The following is a 13,950-nucleotide window of genomic DNA, read 5'->3' as shown; positions in this document are numbered from 1 at the left end:
TTACTGAAATAAACCGGCCTCATTAATTAGATCAACTTTCTCCAGATGAACTCTGATGTTCCATTTCGTTTCCATTTCAGACAACTGACTGTTCTCCTGAAGTTTGTGGGAAACGTGGACGCTCACGTTTGTTCTCCCTGAAGCACATTTTTTGTCTTTGACTGTTGTTTGACGTGTCGTCCCAGCGTCCTGGACGCCGTGCTGTTTTTGTTGGGTTGTCGTGGTTACAGGTTTACAGGTGGCCTCCTGGTTGTTCGTAAGGTTTTTACTGTGTTCCTTGGACTTTGTGACGGTCGGCGGGTTTAACTCGGCTCAAAGTTTAGGATGTCGACTTTATAGCATCGCAGCTGCCAATAATGTTGGCCGAGTTAAATTTACTGTTCTGTTGTAAAGACATGTCCCAATCGCAATCAGAGTCCTTTTAATAATTATCTGCCGATACATAATTGAGATCATATAAATGTCATTTCCAAGATAATCCAGAGAAATCTGGTCCTGCACTTTCCCAAATACTTGATATTTACCTTTAATTCACTGAATGTCACTACTGGGCCCAAAGGATCCGCAGCACCCACGTTTTTATCTGCAAAATATCCTACAAAGAACCACAAAATGACCCAAAACAGACAAAATTAGACACAAAACAACCAGAATCCAAGATGATTGGAAAATTATATTTTACAAATAATAGAAGAATACAGAATCCAAAACATTAAAACTAAATAATGAGGGTTTTTTTCTTCCGTTAATTATCTCATGTTTATATGGTGACCCTTTCAAAGGACCTGATCCACAGGTTGAGAACCACTGAATTAAAATAAGTGGAATTAGGTGTGAATACTTGTGTATTCTTACTTCAGTAAAACTCGTGTTTACGAGAGTATTTGTGTGTATTTGAAGTAAAAGAGGCTGATCAATAACTGTGAACGTCTTTAACATCCACTGTGAGTCATTCCCTGATGGGACTCTTCACACACACACACACACACACACACACACACACACACACACACACACACACACACACACACACACACACACACACACACACACACACGCTGTAGCACCGTGTTCAGATGCACCAGCAGCTTTTCCTGCAGCAGAAGCAGCCTGTTGTGATTTTTATCTTCAGGATGCAGCAGCACTTCCTGCTTCTACAGCTGCTGTTTGCTTCAATCTCAGACCTTCAGACTGTGTGTGTGTGTGTGTGTGTGTGTGTGTGTGTGTGTGTGTGTGTGTGTGTGTGTGTGTGTTGAACTATTCCTCCCTGGAGTCCTTGAACACGCATGTTTTCTATGTTGGGCCTTGTGTATTGTCCTCTGTTGTAAACTCTGATCCAGATGCTCTGTCTGACAGCTAATCTTAGAAAACAAGACAACAATAATGTCCGCTTACTGTAATATGATAAAAATAATAGTAATAAACTTTATTTGCGCTGCACCTTTCATACAAGAAATGCAGCTCAAGAAAATTACATGCAGTGTTTTCCATAAAGACGGATATAAAGGAACATTTAAGAATATAGACAAGAAATAAAAATGCATAAAATTCAACAATTAGAGTTCAAATATAAAATAAAGCAATATGCATTTTGAAGGCCGCGGTAGTTCAAAGAGTTTCAGGAGCAGCTTGTTAAATAACGCGTTTCTAATGTGTGTTTGTGGTCACGACATTTCAAAGTGCAACAACATCAGCGTTGTTTTTAACTCGATCGGAGGCTCTGACATCAAACGCAACAAACTTGTTGCCTCAGGTTGGGACGCAAATACAAACGCAGCAGAGCTCAGCGTCGTAGGTAAAGTTCCTCGTGGGCGCGGCCGCTCAGCTTTTGTTGTTGAGAAATAAGATGGAATTAATTGTAAAGGATCAAAGCAGCAGGTTCAAAACAAGCAGGCTGAGTGATGATAAAGCTGCTGAGTGTTTAACTTTCATGACTCAGAGCGGTGAACCACAGCAGCCCTCCGACCTGCTGCTTCTGTCAGCTGATCATTCACAGGCAGTCTGTGGCATCACAGTGCTGCCATCTTGTGGTTTAAACATGCGTGTACATGACACGGTGACATCTGCAACTTCTAACTGGTACATTTTAGTTGACATTTGTGGTTGAAAGGACAAGTTAACAAGAAAATTCATAATTATTTTATATTTCAGACAAATTACTGGTAAATAAAATCTACAGAGAGGCTGAAAGTGGTTGTTCGTACTTGTTCTTACCGTTTAAACCTTTTTGGGTAGATAATATATTGTGGTGGAAGAAGTAATCAGATACTTTACTGAAGTAAAAGTACCACTTTCACCCTTTAAAATACTTCATTGCATGTAAAAGTTCTGTATTCAAGATCATAAGTAAAAGTACAGAAGTGTTCTCGGCAAAATGTTCTTAAAGTATCAGAATAATGCACTGAAGTGTTGATCATTACATCATTGATTGTGATGAGTCAGCAGTATTTTATTGATCCAAGTGGAGCTGGTTTTAACAGTCCAGTGGTTCCCAATCTGTGGGTCAAGCCCCTGCAAAGGGTCATCGGAAACATCTAAGGGATTGTGAGGAAACTAATTAAGTTTAGTTTGATTTATAGTGTAAAAGCCGAAAATAAGAAACTTCAAAGCTGCAGAAATGTTCATTTGATTCATGGTTATAAAAATATTAGTTTCCTTTCTGTTTGGGCCTTCCTGTAGAAAGTCATGTGAGTGTCAGCTCTGCTCTGATTGGTCCAGTTAAACCGTCCTAATTTAGCAGATGCAGTGTTTGTTGACGCTACATCAGCACAGTGTGCAGATGTTCTGTCTGTTTCCTTCAGTTCCTCTCGATCCTCTGAAGCTTCCCGTCTCTCAGACGTCCTGACATCCAAATCTTTGATCTTCTATTTTCCTACAAACAGCAGATTTGGTTCAGTGGGCCAACTCTCAGCTGGAGTCTGCTGCGCTAACTTTAGACTCCGAAGCATTAGAAGAGATGAAGAGTGTTTTCAGTCAGTCTGACAGGCGTGTTACTTCCACACGGCATGACGACACGTGTTCGGCCACAATCTGCCCGAACAAAAACAGCTTTACACAGCTAAAAGTGACGGTGAATTAAAACCAGCTCTGAGTTTTATTTTGAAAATCTGCTGGATTGTCTCTCCTGTTCCTGTCAGACTTCTAAAACGACAGAATGAACGCTCTATAATGACTTGTTTAATGAGAGAGATATATGCTCACACACTGTAAACGTTGGGGAACTGAGGAGACCAGTTTCTGGAGTTTTGAAAGTGAAATGTGGTCCCATTCTTGCCTGATAGAGGATTTCAGCTGCTCAACAGTTCAGGGTCTCCTTTGTTGTTCATGTCCTGATGCTCCAGATGTTTTCAATGATTGACAGGTCTGGACTGCAGGAGGCCAGTTTATCAGCGGACTCTTCTACTAGAGAACCATGCTGTTGGAATACGTGCAGAATGTGGTTGGACGTTGTTCTGCTGAAATAAACAAGACCTTCCCTGAAAGAGACGTTGTCTGGATGGCAGCATATGTTGCTCCAAAACCTGAATATATCATTCAGCATTAATGCTTCCTTCCAGATGTTCAAGCTACCCATGCCATGTGCACTAATGCATCCTGTACCACCACAGATGCTGGCTTTAGAACTGAGCTGATAACAAGCTGGATGGTCCCTCTTCTCTTTAACCTGGAGGATGCAGCGTCCATGATTTCCAAACAGAATCTCAGATTGTGATCCATCAGACCTCAGGACAGTTTTCCACTTCACCTCAGTCCATCTTTAATGATCTCGGTCCAGAGAAGGCGGCGGTGTTTCTGGATCATGTTTCTATCTGGTTTCTTCTTTGGAGAGTTTTAACATCATTTGTGGACGCAGCGATGAACTGTGTTCACAGACGATGGTTTTCACAAGTGTTCCTGAGCCCATGCAGTGATTTCCACTCCAGAATAGTGTATTTTTAATGCAGTGCTGCCTGAGGGCCCGAAGATGCGTTCGATAATTTCTTTGGATTCTCTGTGGTTTTGTGGTTATTTAAGAGGAGATTTGAGAAGTGCAGCAGGTAAAAACTTGGTTAAAATCCTTCCGGCCTGATAACTGGAACAGAGTGTGTTTTTCTGGATGCACGTTAGTTTCCTCACATTCAGAGTGTCGGTGAGCATCTGACACCGAAGGCATCGTGAAATGAAGGAGACCCGGTCCTTGGACCAGAACAGAACATGTGATCCCCGAAAAATGGGTCACAACCCAGAAATGAAAATGTGTTGTAGCTGAACAGGAGGTGGGAGGAGGCAGGGAGGAAATCAGGAGGCAGCGAGGAAGGAGGGGGAATGCTGAGCGAGAGGATGAAGAGAAGCGTGAAGGGAAGAAGGTTTAACGACGGTAAGAAAAAAAAAAGCTGCAGAGGTGACGAAGACGAGAAGAGACAGATGTGAAGAAGTGTGAGGAAGCTTGTGGCGACTGATTTATGAAAGTGACGTGATGACGGAGGTGAGGAAGAGGAGGTGAGGAAGAGGAGGAAGATGACAGCGCAGAAACAGTGATAGTAGATAGTAATATTATGTGGAGCTGTTGGCTCCCTGCTCCTCTCAGATGGTGTTGAGTCACACGCTGTGTGCCAGCGAGCAGAGAGGATTGTGGGTAAGAAGTATGGTCCAATGTTGGGATGTATTATGAAACTATTTATTTATTTAACCAGGTAAAAAAAAACAGAAAACCGTGGGCTGAAGTGGGTGGAGTCAGGACACAAGAAGGAGAAGACGAGACTCACCTGTCTCACTTTACATCACGTTAAAGAAGACGTTTTGAAGTTTTCCTCCTACAGTGGGATATTTAACTACTTTAAAACCAGCTGGGCCGATTGTAAAAAGATATTTTTTTTTACATTTTTAATTATTGTTTTTGCTGAAGAATGAGCTGCAGCAAATCGATTTTAACTTTTATTTTGAAAAACTGTCAAAAAATTCACATCGCTGCCGGTATGAATCGTTGTTTGGTTTATTCGTCACATCTCCGGTGTGTTAAGACCTGAAGACGTCTCTTGTCGACTAACGCTGTCGACAATAAATGGGCGGAGCTTGGCGAGATGTTTTGTCTGTTTTGTGATTATTTCGTGTCTTTAGTGTTGCATCTCTTTGTGGTCCTTTTTTATGTTTTTTTTTTTGTGGTATTTTTTGCCTCAAAACAATAAATTAAAGAAGTAAGACTGCGATAAAACAGAAAAATAACATTGAAAAGTTAAAGAAGAAGAAAAATAAAAGCCCAGTGAAGCAGCTGCGAAAACTGACGTATGAAGACCATCACTCGGTATCGAAGCGAAATGTGTGCTGTTGGTTTTTTCCCACTTCCAGGTATATCATAAACCTGTGAGGCCACCGGAGGACAGATGCATTATGAATTGGTACCCGTTCATTCATAATTTAAGCTGCTGTGGAGGCGGGTGGAAGAAAATGGCCCGGCGGTGACGTCAGCAGCGGCCGCTGCCATTATCCTCGTCTGAAACTCGGCAGATTTGATTATACGGTTGCGACCGGCAGAGTGCCGTCGACACGTCTGTCGTTATATTGATTTCCTGCTTCTGCAGCTGCAGAGAGTTCGAGGTAAAAGGCCATTCCCGAACGAGTGGTGCTCTGCCACGTCTGAGGGTTGAATCTGTGTCCGTACATCTGTCGGATGGAGAGAAGCACCGACATGTGAAGGTGGAGAAGTTGTGTTGCTGTTAAACCTGCGAGGAGAATTAAGAATAAAGACAATTGAGCGTTTCGGGAGACGATCGGTCACATTTAAGGTTACGCGGCTTCGATCGGCTCTGACGGTCATTACCTGGTGCAACAATACATCCGTCCACCCGTCCGTTATCGACACGCCAACCGGCCGTGATGTCACCCGTTGGTTTGTGAGCTGCCGTTCTGAAGTTCAACGTTTCAGCCGTTTCTAATTTAAAAGCAGGAAGCGACCATATTTGGACGAGCTGGGGGAGGAGCCAGCGGTGGATCTGACCGATCTGATTGGAAACCTGACGATACTACGTCCCACCCACCGATAGCTGTAACCTGACTGCACCGCAGGCCTGTCAATCAAACAGACACGCCCCCAAAAACAGGTCTTCTTGAATCTTCTTTTCTAATGAATGAGGGATTATTTTCAGATGGACCTCCAGAAAACTAATAAGAAGGAGTGACTTTAGCTAACAACACCGAGATAACTGATGGACACATTTTATTCACTTTGGATTTGATGAGAGAAGTTGAATGGGAGTCTATGGAGCCGGAGGCTTTTTGGAGCCGACCTCTAGTGGCACTCGCTGGTATTGCAGCTGAAGACACTTCTGGATCAGAACCATTTTACAGACCTGAAGCTACGAACTCTTTTATAAACAGTCTGTGGTCACGTTCCCGATGTGTGTGAAGACTTTATTAATGACACTTTCAGCCTGTTTACATGGAGCATTTCAATCAGGAAAGACTTGATGATGACATAAAAAGGATGATTTTGATGGTTTCATAATAATATTCACGCCGATATTTACTTTTTCAATTTTAACCTTTGATTAAATGTTTAATTATTTAATTTTCTGCTATCCTCTACTCCATTGTTTCCCTTTCCAGTTAATTCTGGGTGAAATCTTCCTTAATTTAACATTAGAAAAGAACCAGAGATGAGACTCCTGCATCTGTAGCACTCCTAGTGGTGGAAATGCGCCACTGCAACAACATCCATCACCTCCCTCCCTCTCCTCTCTCTCTCTCCTCTCTCTCCTCCCGGTCCCTCCCCCTTCTCCTCCTCCCTGATACCCGGACAGACCAACCTGCAGCCGTGCTTCAGTGCAGCCAGGCTTCCCCAGCTGTGTTCCTCAGTCGGCGCTCCACCGCTGACGGAGACCAGAGAGAGAGAGAGAGACGGGATGAAGCAGGAGCAACGGTGCCGTCTCCTCCGGTAAAGAGAGGAGCAAGGAGCCTGGAAACCGGCGGGAAGCAGCGGAGGAGGAGGAGGGGGGGATTTCGGGGACACGGCCATGGCGACGGGAGGAGGAGGAGGAGGAGGTGGAGGAGCGAGGCGGAGGAGGAAAACGGGGCTCCCGGGATTGTGCTGGAAAACCTGCTACTTCCCCATCTTGTTCTGGGTGGTGTCGGTGTGCGGCGAGGAGAAGACGTTCATCGTGGAGGTGAGAGTCCTCAGGTGGAGCGAGAGGAGATCTGCTGTGTTTTCTGTGTTTTATTTATCTTCCACATCCTCTGCTTCCTCACTTCGACCCAGCGCGCTCCTCGGCGTGTTTTCCATCCTTTAACCTGATAGCCTCCGTCTGCAAGCAGCCAGATAAAAGATTCACGAGTCGGTGAACTGAAAGAATTAACAGCAGATGAAGAAGAGCAGCGTCGCTCTGCTCCCGTCGGACCCACACTTCTTTTGTGTTCGGGTGCTGGAGCGCCGCTCAGCTTCCTTTCAGCGTATTTATTACTAATTACTAAACAAAGGTGGCTTAATTGCTCATCAGGCTTTAATTGTCTCCGCTGGTTTTCCCGCCTCCTGTGAGGAGCTCCTCTGCTGGTTGTGCCTCCTGCGGAGGAGAGAGTCGCTCTAAGACGGCGAGGTGCCCGAAAACCGGGTGACAAACTGTCGGCCCTCATAAGAGCGCACACGCTGGTTATAATGTGCCGCTGCGCTGCGGTGGACGAGGAGGGTCGAGGTGAAGCTGAGACTCGTGTTGTCAATAAACATCCATCAGCATCCAGCCGGCTTCACAGTGAAGCTGCTGCTGCTTTCATGTGTGCTGAACAAAGAGCGAGCCTCCTCTCTCTCCGCCTTCAGTCCAAATATAGACTCCCCTCCATAATTTATGGAAGCAGCAGGGAGTTGGAGCCGAGAAGAAGTGGAAGAGGTGCACGGATATTTCAGAGTGATGAAGGTCTTTGTTTCAGCCGCACAAAGAGAAACTTCTCTGCTGCTGAAGCGTGAAGTTTTATTGTGAAAAGCAGCTTCCTGTGGTGCCTCCGAGCCTCTCTGGTGTGTGTCTCTGCAGACATGTGCGCCGCTTTGTTTGCTGAATGTGCCGGACACCTTCGTTGGGAATGTGTGTCGTTGCATTATGAAACGGAGGGCAGGCCGGTGTAATCAGCGGTGTTGTGTTTGTTTATTTGTTGATGTGTTTGTGTCGCCGGTGACTCTTTGATTCAGACAAAGGAGTCACGGCGGCGTACAAAGGAGGAGATGTTTTCACTGCTGACAGCACGACCTGCTGCTGCTGCACGACGTGCTGAGCTTCAGTTTCTGCAACATCTCGCTGCCAAATGTTAAAAAACAGATAAAAACAGGCTGCAACTTGCAATTATTTGTATTATTGATCAAAAAATGTCTCGATAATGTTGCTGCGCTGACGATGACGTCCTCAGATATTTTCTATTGTTCGACCAACAGTCACAGAACTCCCCACATGTTCACATCAACACGACTAAGATGAGCAGCAAAGATTCTCCAGACGCTGAAATCTGAAAATAGACTCTTTTTTTTTTTTTGCTTGATAAATGACTGAAAAGTCATGAAAGGTGTCGTTGATCAATCTACAATATGCTCTGGTTGCATGTAGGGCTGCAACTAAGAGATGTTTATTATCAGTTAACCTCTATTTCAACTGATTAATCAACTGTTTGGTTGATCAGATGTTCAAAAGCCAAACTAATGTTGCAGAACTGAAGATGACGTCTTCAGATGTTTTGTTTTCAATAAAAGTCTGAAAATATTCAAATGTTCAGTTTACAGATCAAATTTGACAAAGAAAGCAACAAATTAAGAATCAAGCCGGCAACTAACAGTAATTCACTTCATTGATTTCAGAAACTGCAAAAGGTCCAAAAGAATATTTTAAAATTTTGTTTATCTTTGTCCAAAAAAACCAGAATATTATGTTTATTATCAAAGAAGATGCAGAAAACCAGCAGACTGACGGTTCAGAGGCTGAAAGTCAAAAATTATGATGAATCTTTTTCCATTGAACTGATTTGTCATCAAAAAGCCAGAAAAACGATGTCCTGTCCAAAGATGTTCAGTTTGCTGTCGTGTTTGACACAGAAACAGAAAATCTGCACATTTCAGACATAAGAAACAGAAAATTTTGCAGGTTATTTTCTTCACAAGTTGCAGGATTTGTTCCAAGAACCATGAAATCAGCAGCAGGAGGAACAAACAGCTGCTGTCGGATACAAGTTGTGTTTTTCTCTGCTGCGAGTGTGTAACGGCTGTGTGTGTGTGTGTGTGTGTGTGTGTGTGTGTGTGTGTGTGTGTGTGTGTGTGTGTGTGTGTGTGTGTGTGTGTGTGTGGGGAGGTCATGTCTCCGCCTGCCTTCATGTTTCCTCGTGATGATGCATGAAATAAACTCGTTGTGATCGCGTCTCCGCCGTCGTTTCTTCGCGTCGCTGCTTCACGTCGTGTGAAAGTTTGAAGTCGTCGTTCTCGCCGGGACGTAACGAGGTTCGCGGCCTCGGAGACGTTTTCTGTAGAGTTGTGGGAGGAAACTTGTGCTCTGAGTCACGCAGTCGATTGATACGAGGTGTGATGTGCTGCACAGCTCAGTATTTTGTGTAGTTTTAGGAGAAAAAACCTGAAACTTCCACCATTATTTAATTTATACCTTAAATGGCCTCAATCTTTTAACCCTGCTGGGACGGATCAGTAACGACTTCAAAACCAGCAGTAGTTACTAAAAACTTTACAAATAGCTGGTGCAGCTAACAAGGAGAGATTATTATTATTATTATTATTATTATTATTATTATTATTGATAAATCTCAGCTGTTTCCACAGATTGTTTCTAAAAGAGTTCGTAGCTTCAGGTCTGTAAAACGGTTCTGATCCAGAAGTGTCTTCAGCTGCAATACCAGCGAGTGCCACTAGAGGTCGGCTCCAAAAAGCCTCCGGCTCCATAGACTCCCATTCAACTTCTCTCATCAAATCCAAAGTGAATAAAATGTGTCCATCAGTTATCTCGGTGTTGTTAGCTAAAGTCACTCCTTCTTCTTAGTTTTCTGGAGGTCCATCTGAAAATAATCCCTCATTCATTAGAAAAGAAGATTCAAGAAGACCTGTTTCTGGGGGCGTGTCTGTTTGATTGACAGGCCTGTGGTGCAGTCAGGTTACAGCTATCGGTGGGCGGGACGTAGTATCGTCAGGTTTCCAATCAGATCGGTCAGATCCTCCAGCTGGCTCCTCCCCCAGCTCGTCCAAATATGGTCACTTCCTGCTCCGAACTAGCAAGATGGTGACGGACAGAATCTGAACTGGAGGATTCATAACGTTCACAAACCAACGATGACATCACTGATGGTTGATGACATCACTGATGGTTGATGACATCACTGATGGTTGATGGCGTCACTGATGAAAATTGAACTTCTTAACGAGATCGTCGTCACGTCTCCATCCTTCAGTTTATTAACCGTCCTCCTTCATTTTAACACCCGTCAGTGACTCGGTCGACCTCTTCAGGACCGTCAGTACCGTCGGGTTAATCTGCCGTTCAATGATCTGTTTGATGAACAGGAGGTTCAGCAGCACAAACAACAGTTGTCTGAAACGCCCGCCAAAAATATTCCTCCAAAATGCTCCGTCACTGTTTTCCACCGTAGAAATCTGACCTGTTGTGTAAACAGACAAAAGGAGCGCAGACGAACAAAGAAGTCCGCGCCTCCTCTCCCTCCTCCTCCTTTTCTTCCTCAGCTCGTCTGCTCATAAAACCAGCTGCATCTTCCCTGCAGCTGCAGGTTTGTGTCGCCGCGACAACCTGGAGGTGAGACAGGACAGGAGACGTCTCGGAGCTGACAGCGTTTCATCCTGACGGGAGAACAGGCGTCAAAATCTGGAAAATAATTCCTTTATCTTTTAATTTAGCTCATAATAAAGTTATGCTGCTAACGTACGACCAAAAACTATTTCTGCGACGTAAAAACGAGGATAATCAGAAAATTTTAATTTGATTGCTCAATTTCTAACAGCAGATAAATATCTAAAATTAATCTCTGCAGACTTCATGTCTGTAAATATAATCTTGTGAATATTATTTGATATACAAAACCAAAAAAAGAGAAAATAGGAAATTGCTCCACGTTAACACCAGCAAAGACAGCATTGGTATCAGGTCATTATTATCTTATTACAACCTTATTTATCAAAAGTAATGATTTGATTTCAGGCTTCTTGAATCTTCTTTTCTAATGAATGAGGGATTATTTTCAGATGGACCTCCAGAAAACTAATAAGAAGGAGTGACTTTAGCTAACAACACCGAGATAACTGATGGACACATTTTATTCACTTTGGATTTGATGAGAGAAGTTGAATGGGAGTCTATGGAGCCGGAGGCTTTTTGGAGCCGACCTCTAGTGGCACTCGCTGGTATTGCAGCTGAAGACACTTCTGGATCAGAACCATTTTACAGACCTGAAGCTACGAACTCTTTTATAAACAGTCTGTATCCAGTTTTGATTTTGGTCCTTAAACTTGCGGATTCTTTCCGTCCATCACAAAGAACCTGAAACCTTCGTCCTGCTGTGGTTGTGATGATGAGGATGATGATGATGATGATGAGGATGATGAGAAAACATTGTTACGGTGTTGCCGACGGACTTTGAGATGAAAGTGTGTTCGAACCTCTCCGTCTGTTTTCCTGCTGCCTCCCTGGAGGAGAGGAGCCCCAGGGAGGAGGGAGTGAAGGGGGAGGAGAGGAGGAGAGGAGGCTGCTCCCTGGAGGCTCCTAAACATCACATTACTCCTGAGAAATGGGCCGGCGGCGCCCGGCGAGTTCGCCACGGAGGCGGTGTGAATTCTCGCCTCTCCGCTTCGTCCTGGAGTGAAACGTTCGTCTGCGGACATCTGAGCTCTGTGATTGACAGCGGCGTCACCTCGCTGTCCTCCCTCCGTATTCACCCCCCCCCCCACTCTCCCCCTACAGCCATTGTCTTCCTCGCCCACACACACACAAACATACACACACAGTCACACACAAACAAACACACACTCACACACACACACACACACACACACACACACACACACACACACACACACACACGGCAGGCTGCAGCTGTAGTTAAGAGCCGTCATTGTGCGTCTGATGAGCGGATTGTTGTGCGAGGACGTGTTTGGAGGAGGAGATGTGGTGGAGGAGGAGATGTGGTGGAGGAGGAGGAGATGTGGTGGAGGAGGTGATGTGGTGGAGGAGGAGGAGATGTGGTGGAGGAGGAGGAGATGTGTTGGAGGAGGTGATGTGGAGGAGGAGGAGGAGATGTGGTGGAGGAGGAGATGTGGTGGAGGAGGAGGAGATGTGGTGGAGGAGGTGATGTGGTGGAGGAGGAGGAGATGTGGTGGAGGAGGAGGAGATGTGGTGGAGGAGGAGATGTGGTGGAGGAGGAGGAGATGTGGTGGAGGAGGTGATGTGGTGGAGGAGGAGGAGATGTGGTGGAGGAGGAGGAGATGTGTTGGAGGAGGTGATGTGGAGGAGGAGGAGGAGATGTGGTGGAGGAGGAGATGTGGTGGAGGAGGAGGAGATGTGTTGGAGGAGGTGATGTGGAGGAGGAGGAGGAGATGTGGTGGAGGAGGAGATGTGGTGGAGGAGGAGGAGATGTGGTGGAGGAGGTGATGTGGTGGAGGAGGAGGAGATGTGGTGGAGGAGGTGATGTGGTGGAGGAGGAGGAGATGTGGTGGAGGAGGAGGAGATGTGTTGGAGGAGGTGATGTGGAGGAGGAGGAGGAGATGTGGTGGAGGAGGAGATGTGGTGGAGGAGGAGGAGATGTGGTGGAGGAGGTGATGTGGTGGAGGAGGAGGAGATGTGGTGGAGGAGGTGATGTGGTGGAGGAGGAGGAGATGTGGTGGAGGAGGAGATGTGGTGGAGGAGGAGGAGATGTGGTGGAGGAGGAGGAGATGTGGTGGAGGAGGAGATGTGGTGGAGGAGGAGGAGATGTGGTGGAGGAGGAGATGTGGTGGAGGAGGAGGAGATGTGGTGGAAGAGGAGATGTGGTGGAGGAGGAGATGTGGTGGTGGAGGAGGAGATGTGGTGGAGGAGGAGGAGATGTGGTGGTGGAGGAGGAGATGTGGTGGTGGAGGAGGAGGAGATGTGGTGGAGGAGGAGGAGATGTGGTGGTGGAGGAGGAGGAGATGTGGTGGAGGAGGAGGAGATGTGGTGGAGGAAGAGATGTGGTGGAGGAGGAGGAGATGTGGTGGAGGAGGTGATGTGGAGGTGGAGGAGGAGATGTGGTGGAGGAGGAGGAGATGTGGTGGAGGAGGAGATGTGGTGGAGGAGGAGGAGATGTGGTGGAGGAGGAGATGTGGTGGAGGAGGAGGAGATGTGGTGGAAGAGGAGATGTGGTGGAGGAGGAGATGTGGTGGTGGAGGAGGAGATGTGGTGGAGGAGGAGGAGATGTGGTGGTGGAGGAGGAGATGTGGTGGTGGAGGAGGAGGAGATGTGGTGGAGGAGGAGGAGATGTGGTGGTGGAGGAGGAGGAGATGTGGTGGAGGAGGAGGAGATGTGGTGGTGGAGGAAGAGATGTGGTGGAGGAGGAGGAGATGTGGTGGAGGAGGAGATGTGGTGGAGGAGGAGGAGATGTGTTGGAGGAGGTGATGTGGAGGAGGAGGAGGAGATGTGGTGGAGGAGGAGATGTGGTGGAGGAGGAGGAGATGTGGTGGAGGAGGTGATGTGGTGGAGGAGGAGGAGATGTGGTGGAGGAGGTGATGTGGTGGAGGAGGAGGAGATGTGGTGGAGGAGGAGATGTGGTGGAGGAGGAGGAGATGTGGTGGAGGAGGAGGAGATGTGGTGGAGGAGGAGATGTGGTGGAGGAGGAGGAGATGTGGTGGAGGAGGAGATGTGGTGGAGGAGGAGGAGATGTGGTGGAAGAGGAGATGTGGTGGAGGAGGAGATGTGGTGGTGGAGGAGGAGATGTGGTGGAGGAGGAGGAGATGTGGTGGTGGAGGAGGAGATGTGGTGGTGGAGG

The 13,950-nt window shown here is 46.3% G+C and overlaps 1 protein-coding gene across 1 annotated transcript in view; it reads left to right on the top strand.

The window, feature by feature from the left end:
- Window positions 1–6,830: 6,830 nt before the first annotated feature.
- mmp24 (matrix metallopeptidase 24) overlaps window positions 6,831–13,950 on the top strand; it is a 51,446-nt gene continuing 44,326 nt past the window's right edge. The window contains exon 1 of the mRNA XM_069169702.1: window positions 6,831–7,139. Coding sequence (XP_069025803.1) covers window positions 6,990–7,139 — 150 coding nt within the window. The 5' untranslated portion in view covers window positions 6,831–6,989. The remainder of the gene's footprint in view (window positions 7,140–13,950) is intronic.

Source organism: Embiotoca jacksoni, unplaced genomic scaffold (assembly GCF_022577435.1).
Source record: "Embiotoca jacksoni isolate LCO1_2020_lvr unplaced genomic scaffold, fEmbJac1.0.p SCAF_46, whole genome shotgun sequence".
NCBI lineage: Eukaryota > Metazoa > Chordata > Actinopteri > Embiotocidae > Embiotoca > Embiotoca jacksoni.
This window is presented reverse-complemented; position numbering and strand designations above follow the sequence as displayed.